The sequence below is a fragment of the Lissotriton vulgaris genome, chromosome 6 (assembly GCF_964263255.1).
Source record: "Lissotriton vulgaris chromosome 6, aLisVul1.2, whole genome shotgun sequence".
Taxonomy (NCBI): Eukaryota; Metazoa; Chordata; class Amphibia; order Caudata; family Salamandridae; genus Lissotriton; species Lissotriton vulgaris.
In genome coordinates, this window is record NC_141694.1 from 79,125,704 (window position 1) to 79,145,742 (window position 20,039).

At 46.1% G+C, this 20,039-nt stretch overlaps 1 protein-coding gene across 2 annotated transcripts in view; it reads right to left on the reverse strand.

Moving 5' to 3' along the window:
* LOC147706825 (ATP-binding cassette sub-family C member 10-like) overlaps window positions 1-20,039 on the reverse strand; it is an 875,391-nt gene that overhangs the window by 307,749 nt on the left and 547,603 nt on the right. For both annotated transcript variants that reach the window (XM_086925960.1, XM_086925959.1), the window contains exon 10: window positions 1,943-2,041. In XM_086925960.1, coding sequence (XP_086782086.1) covers window positions 1,943-2,041 — 99 coding nt within the window. The remainder of the gene's footprint in view (window positions 1-1,942; window positions 2,042-20,039) is intronic.

Genomic DNA, 20,039 nt, shown 5'->3' on the forward strand with positions numbered 1-20,039 from the left:
ATCACAGTTTTACAATTAAAAATGTCTCTTAGCCCTATAACCTTCGCACTAACCCACTATATGAATATTCTTCATTCAGCCCATCTGACACAATGTCATCCAGAAGTGTCAGAACAATCTTGTTACATAAACAGTGGACCGTTGTGAATGAATCCAAAACCGGATGCAAGCAGAAGGCCCTTGAAAGTAAGCTCTTAGAAAACAGTTATATTCTGAAAACAAATGCACTTCTAGCTACATGTAGTCTCGGGCAGAAATATAAACGTAGAATAAACATTATGATTCAGCATCCAGTTTGGAAAAGATTGTGTTAAGCCTTAACTGAGGCCTAATCCAGAAAAGCACACTTGAACATGTTATTGCAAGTTTGTTTCAATTGTAAAAAGTACATGTCAGTACACACATGTAAAGTCAAGTGCCAAATAATTGCTCTGCACTATATTAAAAATGTACATTCTTATTTAAATGCACAAAAGCTCTAAAACTGCTGCCCATACTAATTGGATGACATTCTGGAAGGTTTGTAGAGTAGAAAGTAGAAGGGCTACACCCCTCTCTGGTCTTGTGCAATAAGGACTTGTAAAAGCCTGATACACTTAATGCATGTAAAAGTGATCACTGACATTTCTGAAAGTGAGTTAGGAATGATGGTCACATAGATGTATATGGATTTTTTTTATATCAACGTGTGGTAGGAGAGGTAGCAGGGTTGTGGACTGTTGTTAAAGCATTGAATTGAAGTGTTCTTTTAAGAGGTAAGTAGTCAACGCTTTGCTATATTGGAGCAGCACTGGGTAGGTCTTAGTGGGTATGGGAATGATGTTCCAGATCCTAGGTGCATGGATGGAAAAGACCTACTGCCTTGTTTTTTATTTGTACACTTCATATTTTCTACGGTGAATCTGAGTGACTTGCCATTAAGTGAACATTGAGGTTTGAAGCCATCAAGGTTCATGTCGTTAAGGCAGATGTGTACTGTTTCTTGTTCTTGGCAAACAGGAAACCTATTGTGGTTGGGTTGAGTTTGAGGTAGGGGTTGGACATCTAGGTTTGGATGATGTGCAGGCATTGTATTAGGCATTGGGCATTTGAAGGAGAGGAGACTTTCAAGCAGTTGCGTATCATCACCATATTGTCGAATCCTGATTCCAAGTGGCTCCATGTAGAAGCTGAAGATGACAGCAGACCGTCGAGAGCCAGAGGGAACTCCACAGGCGATTGGCACCTTTTGTGATCTGGAGGTGTCCATGTGAACAGATGATAAGTATCTTTTGTAACATGGAGGTTGCTGTGTACATAAACTGGTGTCACCTGAAGGCAGTAGGAGAACCAACGAAGGACATTGCTCCCACTGGAGACTCCAGGGTGCTTATGAGGATGGGATGGTCGTATGACCATTTTAACCAAACCTGTCTTATTATTAGGTAAATTTATTCTCAAAAAGATCACATGTCTGATATAGTCTAACAACCTTTCACGAATTGCTCCAAACACATTCTTTGTGCTCCAAAGTCTTTTACTCCTGATGATGACCTTATAATCACTCCAGGCTGAAACACCATTGACCACCTTGGTTCCTCATCATTAGTCTTTACTTTCTGATTACCATACTGGGGATATATATTCATACATTTACTACTGACTTAATATAGTCTATTGCCAAATTTATCCACACTTCCAGCTAATGTTTTTCATATTTAACTGTTTGATCACATGAGCACTGAGCATACTTCTGATGAATGAAACATTAAAAATATGTTTTTGCACTTTTTTGGTCATGGCCATTGTTGATATTATATGTCTTTGGATGATCTATAACTTTCATGATATTATAAGTTGACTCTGCATATGTAAGCTATGGCCATTTTGCGATTTGTGCCTTATAGGTATTAGACCTGCACATACAATTTATTTTTACAAAAGTTTGGCGTCAGTTATTCACCTGATATATTGCTCTTGCCAGGGCGATCCGAGCCTTCTGTCCCCCACTGAGGGTGACCCCATTTTCCCCCACTTTAGTCTGGTCACCAGCTGGAAACATCTGAAACACAAAAACACCAAATATTCCTTATAATATGTAGCAGACCTTTTATTATGCCGTGTGCCTGGAATTCACATACATTTTGCAAATATCGTCCCAGGATTTAGAGAATTTCCCCTTCAATATGGAATATCCTACAGCATCAATATGACATACAATAACACACTTGGTCTGTACAAAGGTATTAACAGCTACTTCTTCATGGTGATCTGTCATGCTTTCTCACTGATGTGGAGCAGCTTTTTGCATTTACAATGTGGTATGTGAGGCCTTCTTATGGGAACGGAGGTTGTTGCAGAGTATCTACTGAGGTTACTATCGCTTACAACTAGCGCTCTGGGACCACAAAACATTTGCATTGAAACTGAATAGGCAGGTACTCCCTTACAGCACTTGACTTTCTCTGGTAAGACAATTGGCTAGGGGGTGGTGTGAGGTTAGAAACAGTACAACACTTCAGATAATGGGAGCCGATTTGTGGCTCCGTGAGCAGGCAAAGTGTACTTGACGCCCATCTGTGTCAACTAGGGAATCTTACCTTCAATGGTTCAAGACTTGACCTACCAATCAATCCAAAATAGAAAACCAAGTAAAACCTTAAACACTTGAGCCTCAGATCAGCAAAGCTGAGCTCTCCAAGATGTACAAATGGAGAGAACATGGAGTTGAAGACTCGTCTCTCAGCACAACAACAATAGTACACAATAAACCAACGTCTAACTAGTGCGTTAGCTTTTAAAAGAGTGCATTCTAGGTATATTTCTAATCACCAGATTGAGGAATCTATACAACATTTTTAAGAGCAATAACGGTCTGTAGCTATTTACTAATAGGATTCCGGAATTCCCTTTCTCTGGTGGACAGGTCTCACCACCAATAGTGTCTTTCTGCTTGTTCGGTAATCTGCCTCTGTGCACACTGGTATTTGGTGTCAGTAGAACACGCTCTACTTTTCCATCATCTGTGATCTGCACTTAAAACTGTCAGGTTGTGCGTGCAATCAGAGGAAGGAAAGGCTGGCTGCGCGTGGAGTGTTGACTCTGCTTGTAGATAGGTTTCACGTCTTCACTGTGCACAGCTTATGAAATCACCTGTCCCACGAAGCCACACTTCTCTCATGTGGTTTCAAAGTGATGGAGGTCATTTTGAAATGAGATTATAAATTCCTTGTGGTCCAGTGCTAGGCAATCGAGATACATTGTAACTGAAGCCTGGACCTACTTGCCAGAGATGAGGAAAATTTTGGATTGTGATCATCATTGAATTGACGTAAATTTGAACTTAATATAGAAAGGTATTCATAAGAATCTATTTGAGATTAACTCATTTACAAACACTACTATTCATTAAGGATTATAAACTTGTGTTTTTGCACATCTAGGTGCTCTACTTAAGGAATTGGAAGGATCTTCATCAACTTTGATTAATTTGTCTTCTGATGCAGGAATTAAATAAAGGTAGCGATAAAAGTTGAGAAAGTGATCACTTCTTACGCTAAAAAGATTTTGCGCCCAAGAAATAGGGTAGCGGTTCCAAGTATACTGCATTGCCTGAATAAGGAAATAAACAAATTGGTTTGCAAACAATATCTTGATAGGGTTATGGATCGTGGTAAAGAAATATCAAGGTTAAAAAGAAAGAGAAGCAGAATCAAATTAAAATTAAAGAAAGAACGGGAGGATAATGTATGGATTAATTTGAGGGAATCGGTGGTCCATGGTAGGACTAGAGATTTCTGGTCAATAATTGGCAAAGGGTGTGGGTCTAGACTTGGCCCATCGCCTATCCCTATAGCGGAAGAGGATTGGATATCTTATATCCGGGATCTTTATGCTGGGAATGGGATTGTAAGTAATGATATTGACACCACCGGTAATTTAGGCAATGATATTGTCATAAGTGCTACTCCCCTGGGGCTTACTAACTACCCCGTTGAGAAGGAAATTGAGATGGCAATAAAAAACATGCGGGTATCCGGGGCAATGGGACCCGATGAACTCCCTATGACGGTCCTGAAATCTGATCCTGTAAGGTGGAGTAAAATCCTGTTTCCCTTGTTCAAAGCATGTTTTTTGACGAAAACGGTCCCTGATTCATGGAGGGGTAGTATCCTGGTCCCTATCTTCAAGAAGGGAGTTAGGGACAGCCCCAGTAATTATCGGCTTATTGCTCTCCTCGACTCCATCGGAAAAGTGTTTGCGAAATGTTTACTAAAAGCCCTCACCGATTGGGTCGAGGAGAATAATATTCTTCCGCTAGAACAGACTGGCTTTCGTAGGGACCACGGTACGTTAGACAACCGTACTGCCCTCCATGTTGTTACGGATAAGTATGTTCAGGTGAGAGGTGGGGTGGTGTATGCTGCCTTTATCGATTTCTCCACAGCGTTCGATAAAGTGGACCGTGGAACGCTGTGGAGAAAATTGGCAGCGCTTGGTTTGCCATCCTACCTATTGGAGTTGGTGCGGGCCCTACATACAGAGACCTGGTGTAGGGTGTTGATGGGAGGCGAAAGGGGTATTTCAGATATAATTCCATCTTTGAATGGCCTTAAGCAAGGTTGTTTGTTGGCCCCCCCTTTTGTTTTCCCTGTACACGGCGGACCTACCAGCAGCCCTTTCTTCTAGTGAGGGTATCGCCCCGGTGCTCGGGGGGTCCCCTATATCTTGCCTGATGTACGCCGATGACGTTTTAATTTTAGATTTATCGCCTAAAGGACTTGCAAATCGGCTCAATGCGCTTCATATGTTTGCTGTGACGCATCATATGAAGATCAATATCACTAAAAGCAAAGTAATGTGTATAGCTGGTAAGAAGAGATGCCGCTCCATTGATTATGGTTGGTTTATAGGGGTCCAAAAACTTGAGGTTGTAAAGTCCTATACTTTTTTGGGGAAAATTATCATGGCCAATTTGAGTGAGAAACTCCACATAGAACATTGTACACGCAAAGCTGTTGCCCATGGCAAAGGTTTAAACTCTCTTTACCATGCAACGGGGAAACGGCACTTTCCGATTTTACTGGAAGTGTATAGATCAAAAATCCCCGCAACAATATTGTATGGTATCGAACTTATTGATGTGAAAAAGTGGGACTTTTGCCATAAGATAGAGGGTAAACTCTTAAGATCTCTCTCCTCCCTAAACACCGCGTGCCCTTTAGCTGCCTGTAGGCTGGATTTCGGCCTCAGGAGTAGCTGGGTACAGGGACTATCGGCCCTTGTCAGATGGGTGGCCTGCCTTGCAAGAGCTAAGGTAGGGACAATGAGAGCTATCCTCAAAAGTGAACTACTGGGTAATTTCAATGAGTTTTCTCAACTTGTGCGTAATTTCCGAAAAGCGGTAATCCTCCTCAAATTAGATGAAACTGCTTTGTTTTTGTACTTTTCTTTACAATTAAAATCTGCTCTAAAAGCAGCTGCATGGGACTTGTGCTTCCAGACGGATAAAAAAATAATTTGTGGAAAAAGAAAGGTAGAACATCTCCTTGATTCCTATTTGTGGAAACTTCCTCAGCCCTATGTAAGATGGAACCTACCACATGGTATCCGCAGATTTTGGTTTCTTTTACGTTATGATTTATTACCGTTAAACCGACTATTATCTAAATGGAATGGCTCCTCTCCTCTGTGTAATTTTTGTAAAGTAAATATCCAGGATTGTATGCATGTGCTGCTGATCTGCCCGGCGCTTCGTAAATTACGCTGTAGATGGATAAAAGTTATCTGTTTGGAGCTTGGCATTGTCACTTTGAACGATTTCCTGATTGCACTTTATTCCCCACCCAATGAAATGTTCTGTTTTTACATTTTTAACTTTTTTAAAGGATTTCTAGCAATTTACTAATATGTCTTTGGAGATGTACCTTGTCTGTCCGACCTGTGTAGCTTGTTGAGTTTTATGTATGCTTCATATTTTTCTTAGAATATGTAATGGTCGCGCTGTAATCATTGTGTGTTATATTTTGTATATTTTATGTGGCCCTCTTTGAGAGCCAAAATCATAATAAATAAATTGAATTGAGAAAGTGATTATTTTTTTGCCCACTTAAACTTCATGATTTTAATGCATGTTTTTTACATTGCATTTTCTAAAACTTGCCAGCCCTATTTCATCAAAATAATTAATCAATAAAAAATACGCCCAGAGATATATATGGAGCACTTTGGATAAGTCTTTTCCATCTATTAGACTGTTCAACTGTCCTTCTCATTTTGCTTTGACCCACAATAGTGTATAGCATGGGGCAAAGCATCATCCCACTACAGCCAATGGCTCTCTTATATTGGGTGAGACAGCATTTTGCCTGATCACATGTGCACATCTGTCTAACTAGACGTGCACTGCAACGTCAAGACGGGTGAGTCAATACTTTGTCAACTTTGTTTTCTTCTTCATCGTTTTTAGGTCTCGCCTAGCATTGCAGCGTGAATGTGCTGCCATCGCTTTGCGAGGCATGCAGTACACACAATAGTGTGGAAGCTTTGTGGAAGCTCCGCCCACTCTCCGGCCCATCTTCTTTATTGGCTTAGGTTATAAAGGCTGCCTTCCGATTGGTTTTAAGCTTGTTAGTCCATCCCCATGACAGCCATTTCGGCCATGTCAGTCATTTGTATCCTTCCATGGCTACTGGCCCCTTTACTGCACAGGCTACTTTCTTCCCGTGCCTCACCGTCCCTCCCTCCCGCAGTCCGATGCCTTCTCGCCCCCACCCCTTTTTTATGATATGTCTGCTGCACGCATTTGCGAGTATTATTGCATTGCCTTGCCAATGCTTCTTTCGGGTTAAAGCACTGACTCCAAGACCAAACAAAACCGAAAGTCAGCCCAGCACTGCTGCGTTTGAGTTCTGCCCCCCTCCTGGCCACACCCACACTCCAACCCATGGAGAGTGCAGAGTCCTATGCTGCAGCGAGTGTTGATATAAGGAACACTGACGTCCCTTCCCGCCTTGCCAATGCTTGTTTCTGTTTAAAACATTGACTGCAAGACAAAAAAACTGTGTAAACAGTTTAAGACGTAATTTGACAGTTTTGAACACATCAACATCAGGGTGTAAACATGTTAAATATATATTTTTTAAATGAAATGTCTGTTTGGAGCGTCCCCACGGCGTGACAAACATTTCACATTTAATTTATCTGCGAAATGGCCGGCGGCCTCTTTGTATCGGTTTACTAACTCAGGATGGCCACTCGCTTGGTGGTGCTAGAGGAGGCGCTGTTGTGTGAGGATTGAGGAGCACAGTTCAGTTTGGTGGTGAACGGTGGTGAACGGTGCAGCACGATCGTACGGAGCCTACGGAGCTTGCAAACTTGGCTCTGTCCGCTCCCGCTCCCGCTGTGCGCCAGTGCGACTGTCCTCTCTCCTGCTCTCCCCCTCCCCTGCTCCCCTGCGCTGCGAAGGAGGCGGTTCCGAGGCGAGGCAAGCGAGCGAGGCGAGCCGAGGCGGATTGGAGGCGGGTCGGAGGCTGAACGCCGTGGAGACGCTGCGAGGCTGCAAGGCTGTGAGGCGCTGCAGAATCCGGGATCCGACATCCGACGACGACACAAACTTCATACTGCAAGACGAGTAATGAGCAGTGAGGAGAGGAGAGGTGAGGATCTGCAAGGGGGGTCACTGAGGGGGTCAACAGCCCAGCGACCCCCACGGACAACTAATCAAGACTTTTCTCTTGAGCAGAAGTGGTACTGAGAGCCTCTTGATACCAACCTAAACACTGCTCAACAGTGTGGGCTGCTCAGAGGCGTGTTAGTCAGCTGACAAATTGAACATAATTAACTGGGCCACCTACATCAGCAATATAGGCAATGGCTGGTTTGGATAGCTAACAAAAGCTGCCTTGATGTTTCTGAGGTTGAAATCCTGACTTAGCCTCTGAATTTTATTGGTCGGCATAAATGCTTGCAGTGGGACAGAGGGCACCTTCGCAAATGTTTCGACCACAAATAAATATTTAAAATCGGGTGGTATTTCGAGCCTCTGAGCCTAAAAGAACTTGTCAGGAAACCCACTCACTTGCCACACTTTACCCCCCCTGCGCTCCTTGTCTTCTAACTCCTACGTAGCTCCTCCTAATTAACTATAGGTGCGTGGAAATAGCACCAACAGCGCCAAAGAGCGCCAAAGAGCTGAAACAAGGGTGGGAGGGGTGCTATTGTCATCTTACCATTTTTACTACTTACCATTACCCAGGATTGACGCATCCGGTTCAGATTTTATTGGTCTCTGGGCGCCACTAGAGGCACGAGTGCCTAAAATGATGTCTAGAAAGACCTAAGCTACATGCTTCTACATTTCTGCAACTCCATGGTATTCTCCCCTCCTCCTACCTGCTGCTAGCACCACTACCATTGCCCGACGGGTGCTGCTCATGGTTGCCTATCACTGTCTGCTCCCGCCATTGTGTCCTGCTAAGCTGTGCAGTTGAGGTTTTGTCTGAGGCCTGTTCTGAGGTCATATTGCTGCGCTACGCTGGTTGGTCTTGGTGATTTTGGCGGCTGAGGAACGGGTGCACGGGCAGCGAGCAGACAAGCAGGGGAGGCAGATGGTCTGCAGTGCGGGTTTGTGAGACAAGGGGGGACACTGAGCCTGTGTAAGACTCATCCGATCCTCACTCAGACAGGTCGGCAGATGAGGCAGATTGAAGTACACACTGCAATACTTTCTCTTGAACGCCTGCTGGAAACACTATATGTTTTTTTGTGATCTAACCCCAAAAAGTATGTTTTCTGTTGGATTGTACAAAGCATTGTATAAGATATCACTGACGCACTGTTTTGCACACAATTTGTCTACCAGGGAGTTTGATCGCTCCTAACTTATACTATATCGATATCACCGCAACATACAAATAACAATGCGTTCTGGGAGGGTGAGGCTATCTGCCCTCCCGGCACGTAGATCCAGCAAATCTAAAGCTCCAAGTACCATAAAAAATCCAAAGCGCAACCTAAGGAGCTGAGTCAAACACTGATCTCACCAATCGCAAGAATGTTTTAAAAATGCTCCAAAATTCCTAAAAAAAGTGACTTTCTAAAAGATCCAACAGGAGTTTTATTGACAATGCAAGGTGACACAACAATAGGAAACTTAAAAACACCTATCACACCTATTAATGTTATACCATTCGACAATAAAGAAATCAGAACTCAACAACTCAGAATAAATGTAACAAACATGGTGGTCACAGAATCTAATAATCCAGCTGATTTTGTAAATCAAGTAACAACGAAAGCGCCTGATCAGGATCATTTATATATAACGAACTCACAGGAATCTGACACTACAGGGATCACCAAGGAGGAAATAATAACTGGGAATTCTTATGTTGATTTCCATGGGGATCCAGGTATAGTAACCATGCCATCTAGGCCACCTATAGAAGTCAATGTTGAAATCACAAAAAATACAACACAAATTGTGATACCAGCAACTAATAACGAAACTATGTTAAACATGTTAGATAGTTGCCCACTTAAAAGTCAACTAATAAAAGTGCAAACGGATTTATCAGAAATGGAAATTATCAGGCTAACATTAAACAAGGAAAGTAGAGAACAAGGTACTCAAATAAAAGATTCACTAAATCCCAAATCCACTGTAACACCAAAACAATCAGACAAAGCAATGCTGGACAGGGAAACAATACAACCTGTGGGAGTTTATTTATTTATTTATTTATTTCCGGTATTTATAAAGCGCGGCACTCATCCCATGGGATATCACGGCGCTATGAGGGGGGATTTAGTTTTTTGGGAAGAGGTGAGTTTTTAATTTTTGCCGGAATTGAAGGTAGGTAATGGTATGTCTGAGATCTACAGGTAACTCATTCCACCTTTTGGCTGCCAGGTATGAGAAGGCGCATCCACCCGTTCTTGTCTTATGGATGCGTTTAGGTTTAGCAAGGGCTAAGTGAACCGATCTTAAGTTCCTTTTGGGGATGTAGAAGTCAATTTTCCCTTGCAGGATGGTGGGGCCAGTTTTATAGAGGGCTCTGTGTGCATGACAGAGTATTTTGAAAGTGGCCCTCTGGCGCATCGGTAGCCAGTGAAGTTTCCGGAGACAAGCGGATGCTGAATCTCGCTTGCCTTTATTGCAGACCAGCTTGGCCGCCTGATTTTGTAAAACCTGTAGGCGGGAGAAAAGTTGCTCGTTCATTCCTTCAAAAAGTGCGTTGCCGTAGTCAAGGCGGCTGACCAGGAGGCTGACCAGGAGGGCCTGTGCGTCGGCAATCCAGGGGTATCCAGGGAAAGATTTTTGCTAGAAGTTTGAGAATAGCAAAGCCCTTACCCCATAGTGATCGAATGTGGTCCTTCATGGACAATGCATCGTCCATGATGATACCCAGATTTCTGGCGTGCTGTTTTGGAGTAGGGGCTGATCCCAATGTGGGTGGCCACCATGTGGCGTTCCATGTCAGTTTTGCTCCTCCAAACAGTAGTATCTCCGATTTGCCGGCGTTTAATTTTAAGCAATGGTTATGCATCCATGATGCCATTTCGGTGAGACAGCCGTGTAGCTTTTTCTTTGTTGTCTCCGATCTTTCATCCATTGTCACCATCAGCTGTGTGTCGTCGGCATAGGAACATATGCCGATGCCCCACTTTCTACCAATGTCAGCCAGAGATGAAACATAGACATTGAAGAGAGTGGGGCTCAGTGAGGCCCCTTGTGGGACCCCACGGCTGATGGGACAGGGTTTCGAATGAAACTGGCCCATGTGCACTGCCTGGGTACGGTTACTAAGAAACGATCTAATCCAGTTTAGTGCTGTGGATTGCACTCCTTTACTCAATAGAGTGTTTAGTAGACAGTCGTGGGATACGGTGTCAAACGCTGCTGACAGGTCAAGCAGTATCAGAGCCACCGATCCACCTTGATCTGTAGTGCATCTGATACTGTCCGATACTGCCAGCAGCGTTGCCTCGGTGCTATTATTGACTCTGAAGCCGGTCTGTGAGGGGTCCAGGAGTGAATTGTTTTCCAGATATCGGGATAGTTGTATATTGACTAGTTTCTCCAGAGCTTTGGAGAGATACGGGAGCTGAGAAATTGGCCTGTAGTTCTCTGGGTTGGAGATGTCAGATCCGGCTTTCTTCAGAAGGGGAGTCACGGATGCGTGTTTCCAGGCTTCTGGAAAAGATGCGGTGATGAGCGATTTATTGAAGAGTTTGGTGATAAGAGGGCAGAGTGTCGGTAAAATTTTGGAGAACACGAAATGGGGACAGGGATCTGCGGGAGAGCCGGATTTGACTGTTTTCAGAACTGCTGATACCTCATCTTCCGAGAATGGTTGGAAGCAGGTTAGGCAAGGTGTGTTGCCTGGGTCTGGTTGGTTGTTACATTTGTCTGTTATTGGGGAGAGGTCATCAGGGTTGTCAGGCAGGGTAGGAGTATTTAGAGGGGTGAAGGTAGTGTAGATTTTGTTAATTTTATCGACAAAGAAGGTGCTGATGCGTTCACAGGCCTCTGTTGATGGGGTAAGGGTTTGTGAGATGCTTGACGGGTTGCTGAACTCCTTCACTATTTTGAACAATTCTTTAGCGGAATTGTGGTTCTCCTGAATTCGTTGCGTGAAGTATGCTTTTTTTGCGTCTCTAATGGCCAAGAAATATTGTTTTCGTTTGGTGACATAGGCTGCTCTAGTTTCCGAGTCTTTTGTTTGTCTCCATCGGTCTTCGTCTTTTTGACATTCCTTTTTGGGGCTCTTTAGGAGAGGGGTATACCATTTTTCCGTGATGGTCGTTTTTTTTCTTGATTCCCGCATAGGGGCTAGTTTGTCTAGCGCTTGGCGAATTCCAGAATCTAAAAGACTGACGTTGTTAGTGATAGAGGGGTCTTCCAGTAGTGTGGCATCTGTCTCAAGGAAGTGGGTTTGAAAATTAGAGTCGTTTATTAGTCTCCAGGCTCTATTGGTGACGAGAGGGGTGGATCTAAGCTTCAGGGGTTTGCCAGGAAGTTTAAATAAAAAGGATAGTATGGAGTGGTCGGACCATGACAGGGGGAGGATTTCTTTTATGGTAGTTGATTCAATATTGGTAAAAAGAAGATCCAGGGTGTGCCCGGCTAAGTGCGTGGGGCCCTCGACCCACTGTTTGAGTTGTAGGATTTCCATATCGAATTTCAACTGGGCGGATCCGGGGGCGTCTGTTTTTTCGTAATGGACATTGAAGTCGCCGACGACAATGTAGTTTTCCTGTTTTAGGCACAATGGTAGCAGTTGGTTCAATAGTTTGGCGCTTATGCTGGCTTGTTGCCCTGGAGGGTTGTAGACAACTGCGCCCGCAAGAATGATGAGGCCCTGGGAGAAAATTTTGAATGGTAATATCTCATGTTCAGGGTACACAATTGTGTTTTCCGCAAGGCATGTCAGGTGATCTCTAAAGATCACGGCAACTCTGCCTCCTTTTTTCTTGCCTTGTCTGTTTTGTGTAATTATTTTGTATTCAGGGGGAAGGGCATTAGCGAGGTCTGGGGTATTAGAGTCCGATAGCCAAGTTTCGGTAATAAAAACTAGGTCCGGGGTCCTGGATGTCAGCATGTCCCAGATCTCTAGGGCATGTTTAGGTAGGGATCTGGCATTGAGGTATAGGCATTTCAGTTCCAGCTGATTTTTGGTAAAGTTTGTGCGGAGGTCAGTTGGGGGTTGGCCCATACTCGACCAACGACAGGCGAGACAGGAGAAGGGTCCATACGATAGTCCGGGGCCGGTTTGATTACAACGGTGAGATCTAACATCGGTGTTGAGGGCTAGTAATTCGCTACGTGTATACTGGATAAGTATCGGCGCGGATGGATTAGGGCCTATAGGGGGTATAGCCCCTAGTCCCGGTCGGTCGCGGACGGGCGCAGACGGGTTTGCCTTAGGCGCGCCTTAGGCGCGCAAACGTCGCGCCCGCTGCGCTCGCCCGCTGCGCGACCGAGGATTACACATATTTTATACTAGTTTGGGGTTGTGGGACGAGGGGGTGTGGCCTGAAAGGGGCGTGGCCTCCGCTCGTGGCGCGAGGGGGGTATGCGTGCAACGTCAGCGCTGGCTCCGCTGCGTGCACGGCTGTATCCCGGTAAGTGAAATTAAAACACACTTTAAATCTGTGACAATAATTTCTTAAAAGCAAATAGTAATCCGTGACACAAAGTTTTTTTTTTTATTTCTGTAATTTTTTATTGTGTATAAAAAATATATATTTACATGGAGCATACATGAGTGGCGGAAAGAAAGAGGGAAAAAAAGAGAAAAAAGAGAAAAGAAGGCGCCCGGGGGGGGGGGTGGGGGGGAGGGGTATGGTAGTATTGTCCTGCAATAGTTCGTTCATTGCCATGGTGCGTGGGGTCGGATAGATCTACTAGTCCGTGAAGGAAAAAGAAGTCCGTTATCCGAGTCTTGCTTGGCGTTGTCTTCTTTCCCCCCGTTGATCTGCCTGGTGGGTACAACACCCCGGACGATAGAGAGAAAGAGAGTGATAGAGGTTGGAGATAGGAGAGTGTACTTCCTAGCCGGTTTCTCTTGTTGGAGTGTCGGTCCCTGTGGTGCGTCCCTCAGTGGCTGTCTGGTGCCTGGTGTCTGCGCCTAGGGGGGTTTATGCGATGAAAGGTAGAGGTCTAGGGGCCTCCACATGTTTGATTGCCTGTGTGTTTTCGGTGTATATTTCGCTGTAATGTTGTCTGCCCCTCTTAGGAAGGTGACCCAGTTGAGCCATGCCTGCGGTGTCGCTTTTGTGGTGTCCTTCCAGTTGCTTAGGATTATTTTGACTGCAGCTGTTAACAGTAGGTCAATGAGGTCGCGGTCTTCTGTCGTTGTGATGGACGGGGATGCAAAGCCCAGGACTAGACTTGGAAAATCTATGTGTATGGCTACGCCAGTGATGTCCTTGATAAGTTCCCCCGTTCTTTCCCAGAAACCCTTGATCTGGGGGCAGCTGAGTAAAAGATGCTCTAGATCCCCCCTGCCATCGTTACAGTTCCAGCATGTGTCGCTCTCTCGGACCCCCAGGGTGGATAGGCGGGCCGGTGTCCAGTAAGCCTTGTGCACTAACCAGTATTTGGTCTGATTTAATGAGGCAGTTATCTTTTTCCTAGTGGTCGATCTCCACAATTCGGCCTTTTCTGTTTCGCTTAGTGCCTTCCCCGCTACATTCTCCCAGAAGTTTGTGACTTTGTCATTGAGTTTGGTGTGTTTGGGGCGTAGGGCTCTGTAGAGGTGTGCTATTTGGTGTCCTGTTTTGTTGAGATTGGCTGCAAGCTGTAAGAGCGACGGTGTCTGACTTGTGAGGTTTGCCTTCCTAATAGCTACTTTTATTTTCAGGAAGTTGTACAGTTCTATGTTTTGTAGGTTGTGCGCTCCCTTGAGTGTGTCAAACGTTGTGTTCTCGCCTTGTCTTAGAAGGTCATGGGGCGTGGATATGCCCTGTCCGTACCACGCCGGCATGTCCAGAACCTTATCTCTGTATTTTAAGGTAGGGTTGTGCCAGAGGGATTCAAATTGGCCTCCCCTGATGCTTGTTGCTAGTGTTTTGTCAACGCTTAATAGGGCTATCTTTGTGTTCTTGAGGATGGGGTTCTCCCTCATTGCTGGGTGTTGTGTCGCTGTCAGAAGAGTTATGGGGTTCATGCCCTTTAGTAGGCCGCGCTCAAAGGATAGCCATGCTGGGGTGTATTCCTTTCTTGGGTCTAGCCAGTGTAGTCCCTGTCTAGCTATGCATGCCGTCTGGAATCGCTTGAAATTCGTTATGTTTAGGCCCCCCTGTTCTTTAGGTAGCCTTAGCTTGTGTAGGCTTATTCTTGGTTTCTTGCCCCTCCAGAGGAAGCTGTTTAGTAACTTGTCAAGTGTCTTGTGGAAGCTCTCTGTGTTAGTCAGTGGAAGCATTGTTACCAAATAGTTGACCATTGGTGATAGCATCATTTTGATCGCCTCTATCCTTCCCCACCATGTTGTGAACCTCGGGGACCACCCCTCTACCTTGTCCTTGATTTTCTGTATCGTTGCGTGCTCGTTGTGTTCCAGTGTCATTCTTAGGTCCCTCTCGAAAAGGATGCCCAAATATTTTATGGGTTTTGGTTGCCATGTAAGTCCTGATGTTCCTAATACTGTTCTTGTTGCGTGGATGTTTAGCGGTTTGCATTCAGATTTGTCCCTGTTGAGTTTGTACCCCGAGACCTTGGCGTATTTGTCAATGGTGTCAGTCAGTGCTTTTATGGATCTCTCTGGGTTTTCGGTGACTATTAGTACATCATCTGCGTACGCCGCTAGCTTGAAGGTCTCTCCCCCTATTGGTATCCCAACAATGTCCACATTCGTTCTGATCATCGTGAGGAGCGGTTCTATGGCTAGCAGGAATAGGGCTGGTGATAGGGGGCACCCCTGTCTAGTTCCTCTTCCCAGGCTGAGTGTGTTTGATGTGCCTCCGTTGACCACCACCCTTGCTTTGGGGTTCTCATATAGGGCCATCACCATCTTCCTATAGTTTGGGCCTAGCCTGAATTTCCCCATGCACTGATCTAAGAAGGGCCATGAGACTCTATCAAAGGCTTTCTCAGCATCTAAAGCTATCATGACTGCTGCGTTGTCGCTGCGTGAGGAGTGGTTAATTACGTGGCATAGGAGTCTCGTGTTGTCGTGTGACATCCGGTTTTTAAGATAGCCTACTTGCGAGTTGTGTATGAGTTTCGGAAGGTAAGCGTTGAGTCTGTTGGCTAGGATTTTTGCATATATTTTGCAGTCTACATTGATGAGGGAGATCGGTCTAAAGTTCTTCGCCTCTGTTGTGTCTTTCCCTTCCTTGGGTATCACTATTATATTTGCCTCAGCCATTGAGGGTGTCATGTGTCCGCTCTGGGCGCATGCCGTGAATACCTCTCTCATTGTGGGTTTAAGTGAGTTCAGGTATTGCTTATAGAAGCCAGCTGTGAACCCGTCTGGTCCGGGTGCCTTGTTATCTTTGAGGCCTTGCGTGGCTCTCTCTATCTCGTCCCCTGTTATGGGCATTTCCAAGATGTCTCTCTCTTGGTCCGTCAGTGTGGGTGTGGCTATGTTCGCTAGTAGCTCTTTCCCCCCATCATCTTGCAGTGTGTCATCCTTTGTGTACAGTCCCTCGTAGAAATCCCTGAAGACTTCAAGGATGTCTTTGTTTGCGGTCTGGGATATGCCTTGTTTGTCTTTGATGGCACTTATCGTGTGATGTCTCTGCTTTCCTCTCAAATAGGATGCCAGGTTTTTGCCCGCTTTGTTTGCAGTGCACAGATTAATTGATTTATATTTATTGATCCAAGTGCCCGCTCTCTCGCTCAGTATCCTGTTTAGTTCGTACTTTAATTTAGTTAGGTTTGTGAGTGTGTTCCTGTCCTCTAATCTGGCTATGTGGCTGTTCTCAAGTTTTTTAATTTCCTTCTCCAGGTCTGCGACTTTCTTGTTTCTGTCTTTGTTCATCCTTCCCTTGATTGTCATGACTGTTCCCCGAATAGTGGCCTTCAGGGCGTCCCATAGGACTTCCCTGCTTGTGTTTGGTTCATCGTTTAGTAGTAGGTATTCTTTTATTGCCTCCTCTATTTTGGCTCTCGCTGGGGCGTTTTGGAGCAGGCTGTCGTCGAATCGCCATCTGCGGGTCGGCTCATCGTTGTGTTTGCCTGATAGTGTTAGGCTTATGTGTGAGTGGTCTGATATAGTTCTAGGTCCTATCTCCGTGTGGTCTATAAGGTGAGTATGTGTTTCTGACATTAGAATGTAATCTATTCGGCTGTATGAGTTGTGTGGGTTGGAGTAGAAAGTGTACTCCCTGGCGTCTGGGTTGCTTATGCGCCAAGGGTCACTTAGACTTAGTTTGGTGCAGAGATTTTTAAGGATGTGGGGATTTTTTGTCGATTGGCTTGGTCTGTAGGGATGCTTGTCAATTGCTGGATCCAGAACTTGGTTCATATCCCCCGCGACGATCAGCAAATCCCCTAGAGGTAGTGAGTACAGTTGTGCGCCCACCCCCTCCCAAAAAGTTCTGTCGTCACTGTTGGGCCCATATATGTTAGCTACATGGAATGTCTCCCCCGCCCTTCTGAGTGTCGTCGTGAGCATTCGCCCGTGTGTGTCTGCCTGCGAGCCTACCACTTCTATTTTGGAGTGTTTGCTTATAATTGTTACTACCCCGTTCTTCTTATTCTGTGCTGGGGAGCCCTGCACCTCACCTATCCAGTTGGCCCCTATGCGGCTGATGTCCTCTGCTTGTAATCTTGTTTCTTGCAGTACGTATATGTCGCTCTTGAGTTTCCTAAGGTGTTCGAGTACCTTTCTCCTTTTCACCGGGCTGTTTAGACCCTTGACGTTTAGGGACACTATTTTAATGTCAGACGCAATGCTACTCTTGTTGCTATTTATCATTTATAGTGCTATTGTTTTCGCATTTGCAGTGGTTTTTCTCTGCGTCTTTTCGGTCTTCCGCTTGTGTGTGGGACCGTCCCTCTTCTCTCCTGTGTGTACTTCTCTCCTGTGTGAGTGTAAGAGGAAAGATAGAAAGATAGAAAGATAGAGTATAGAAAGGACAGGTGATAGTAAGTAGACCCATGTATGTGCTCCCCGCTCCCCCCACCCCGGTTGTCCCTCCCCCCCTCCCTTACTTGCTGAGTGGGTGTGCGACGACAAAGTTCCTTTGCTCCGCGTCTTTCCCCTGAGGTAGTGTCGGTTTCCTTCCATGATCTAGCTCGACTGAGGTGGAAATGGTGCCAAGGGCAGAGCCAGGCACCCTGCTCTGCAGCGGCTCGATTGTCTCGTTGGGTAGTGCCTTGGTTGACCTTGGATTTGATGTGCTGGCTGTCGCTCTTCATTCTAGTTATAGTACTTTTTATTTCCCATTGTGGGTATAGTGAGGTAGATATGTTCCTTGTGACATTAGTGATTTTATTCCTTTTCTTTTTCCTTCGGCTTTTATCGCATACGCTTATTCAGGTTGTCCATTCACATCCGGTGAGGCGCTTCTTTTTGCTGCTCCTGGGCTTCTGTTATCCTCCATCTCTTCCACGGGTGGGCCTTGCAGGTATCTCCTTAGTTCCTCCGGGCTTTCAAAAATCATTGTCTTCCATTTGTCCATTACTTTGAATCTGGCAGGACCAACGAAGCTGAAGGTGGCCCCCCTTCTGCGTAGTGTGTCTCTGAGGGCCAGGAATCCTTTTCTTGACTCTACCGTGGGTTTGGAATAGTCTTGTGTTAAAACGATCTTACTGCCTTCCCACTTCAAGTTCTGGTTTTTCCTAGCGAAGGTGAAGATGGCGTCTGTTTGGCTTAGTCTGAGCGGGCTGCATATTATTGCTCTCGGCATTTTTCCTGTTGTGGGCTTTCCTGCCGGTATTCTGTATGCCTTTTACACCTCGAACCTTCTGTCGAATGTAATACCGGTGAGTTTGGGGATCAGCTCTTCTAACATTGCTGCGCATGACCCCGCTTTGTCTTCTGTACCCTCCGGCACTCCTAGGATCCTTATGTTGCCTCTTCTTGCTCTATTGTCCTTCTCAGCAAGCTGTTTTTGTATGGCTATTGTCGTTTTCTGTAGCTCGGCTATGGCCTTGGTGTTGCCCCTTGTCTCATCCTCCACTGCACTTATTCTACCTTCTGTCATCTCGATTCTTGTCGTTGCCTTGTGGAGGTCTGCTCTTATAGCTGCCATCTCAAGCTGCATGTTCTCAACCTTGAGTTTTGTATCTTTCCCCACTTCGATCCCTTCATTTACTCTCCGCAGGATCGTCTCTAGGGTGGCCGTCTCGCTCTTGTTATTTTTCAGAGGCGACCCTTGGTTGTCTATCTTTGGTTTTTTCTGATCACCAGCTGCTTTCCCATCGTTGCCTGCCATGCTTATAATGCCCCTCCTTGATAGGATGTTGCCTAGCCTCCCTTCTGCTAGGGCTGCCTTGGGTAGTTCTGTCGTCTTCAACGTTTTCTCTGAGCTGCCTTGCAGTCTGTATCTGCTCGGTTCCCGGATGTACCTTGTTCTGGTCTTTGCCTTGAGACCTGCCAGCGTGTGCCTTTGTCTCGTGTCGCTTCCGTCTTTACTGCCTTTGGGCGCAGGGGCTGCGTGCTTGCGTGTGGCGCTCAAAAGGGTAGGTTGGATGTTGTGTTAGTTCTGACTGGTCACTGCCAGTTGCCTTTATATTGTGCTGCGCCCTCTGTGCTGTATGTTCTTTAAAGGGGCTCGGTCCTACTCTGACGAGAGTAGGTGTCGATGTCTTTGTCTTTGGTCTCTCGTTGGTGCCTTGGCCACTTAACCTTATGTGTTCCTTGTGCTCCTTGTGCTTTTCGAGTGGCCGTCTTCCCTCGCCGCCGCTGATTGTGTCCTGGCTTGCTGGCCGCCACTACCTGCTTGAGCACCACGCCTCTGTGCCAATCGCACCTCCGGCAGTATTGCTGCGCTTGTTAGCTCTGCCTGTGCTCTGGTCTGCCGTTCGCTGCTGCTCACTGCTTCTGTTTCTGCAGTTAGCTCTGTGGCTGTGATCCGCTATGCTTGCCTTCACCGCGCTGCCCCCACGTCACTTGTTCCCGCTTCCGTCGTGCTCTGTCACCCCTGCGCGCCCAGCGCCACTCTGTCTGGCATCCGCCGTGCTTTGTGCCGCCTCTGGGAGGTTCGGTGAGCTTTTCCCTCCTTTGTTCCTCCTTGCTTGGGCGACCCGCTATGAGCGCCGGCTCCTTGGTGCAGCTTGCCTTCACCGCACTGCTCCCGCGTCACTTGCTCTCGCTTCCGTCACGTCTGCGCCCAGCGTCACTCTGTATGGCGTCCGCTGTGCTTCGTGCCGCCTCTGCGCCGTTTGATCCGGCCACTGACCTTGAGAGGCTCGGTAAGCTCCCCTCCTTTGTTTTCCTTTGCACGAGCGACCACTTCCGGCGCTGGTCAATGACGCCCTTCGACTTCCTGCCGCCTGGGGTTGATTTGGGGAAGACTTCCGGTGATGGCGCCTACCTTCCTCTCACTTCCGGTGCCTGCAACCGTGACGGTGTCTGATCTCCGGTGAGCGCGCCGCTTGTTTT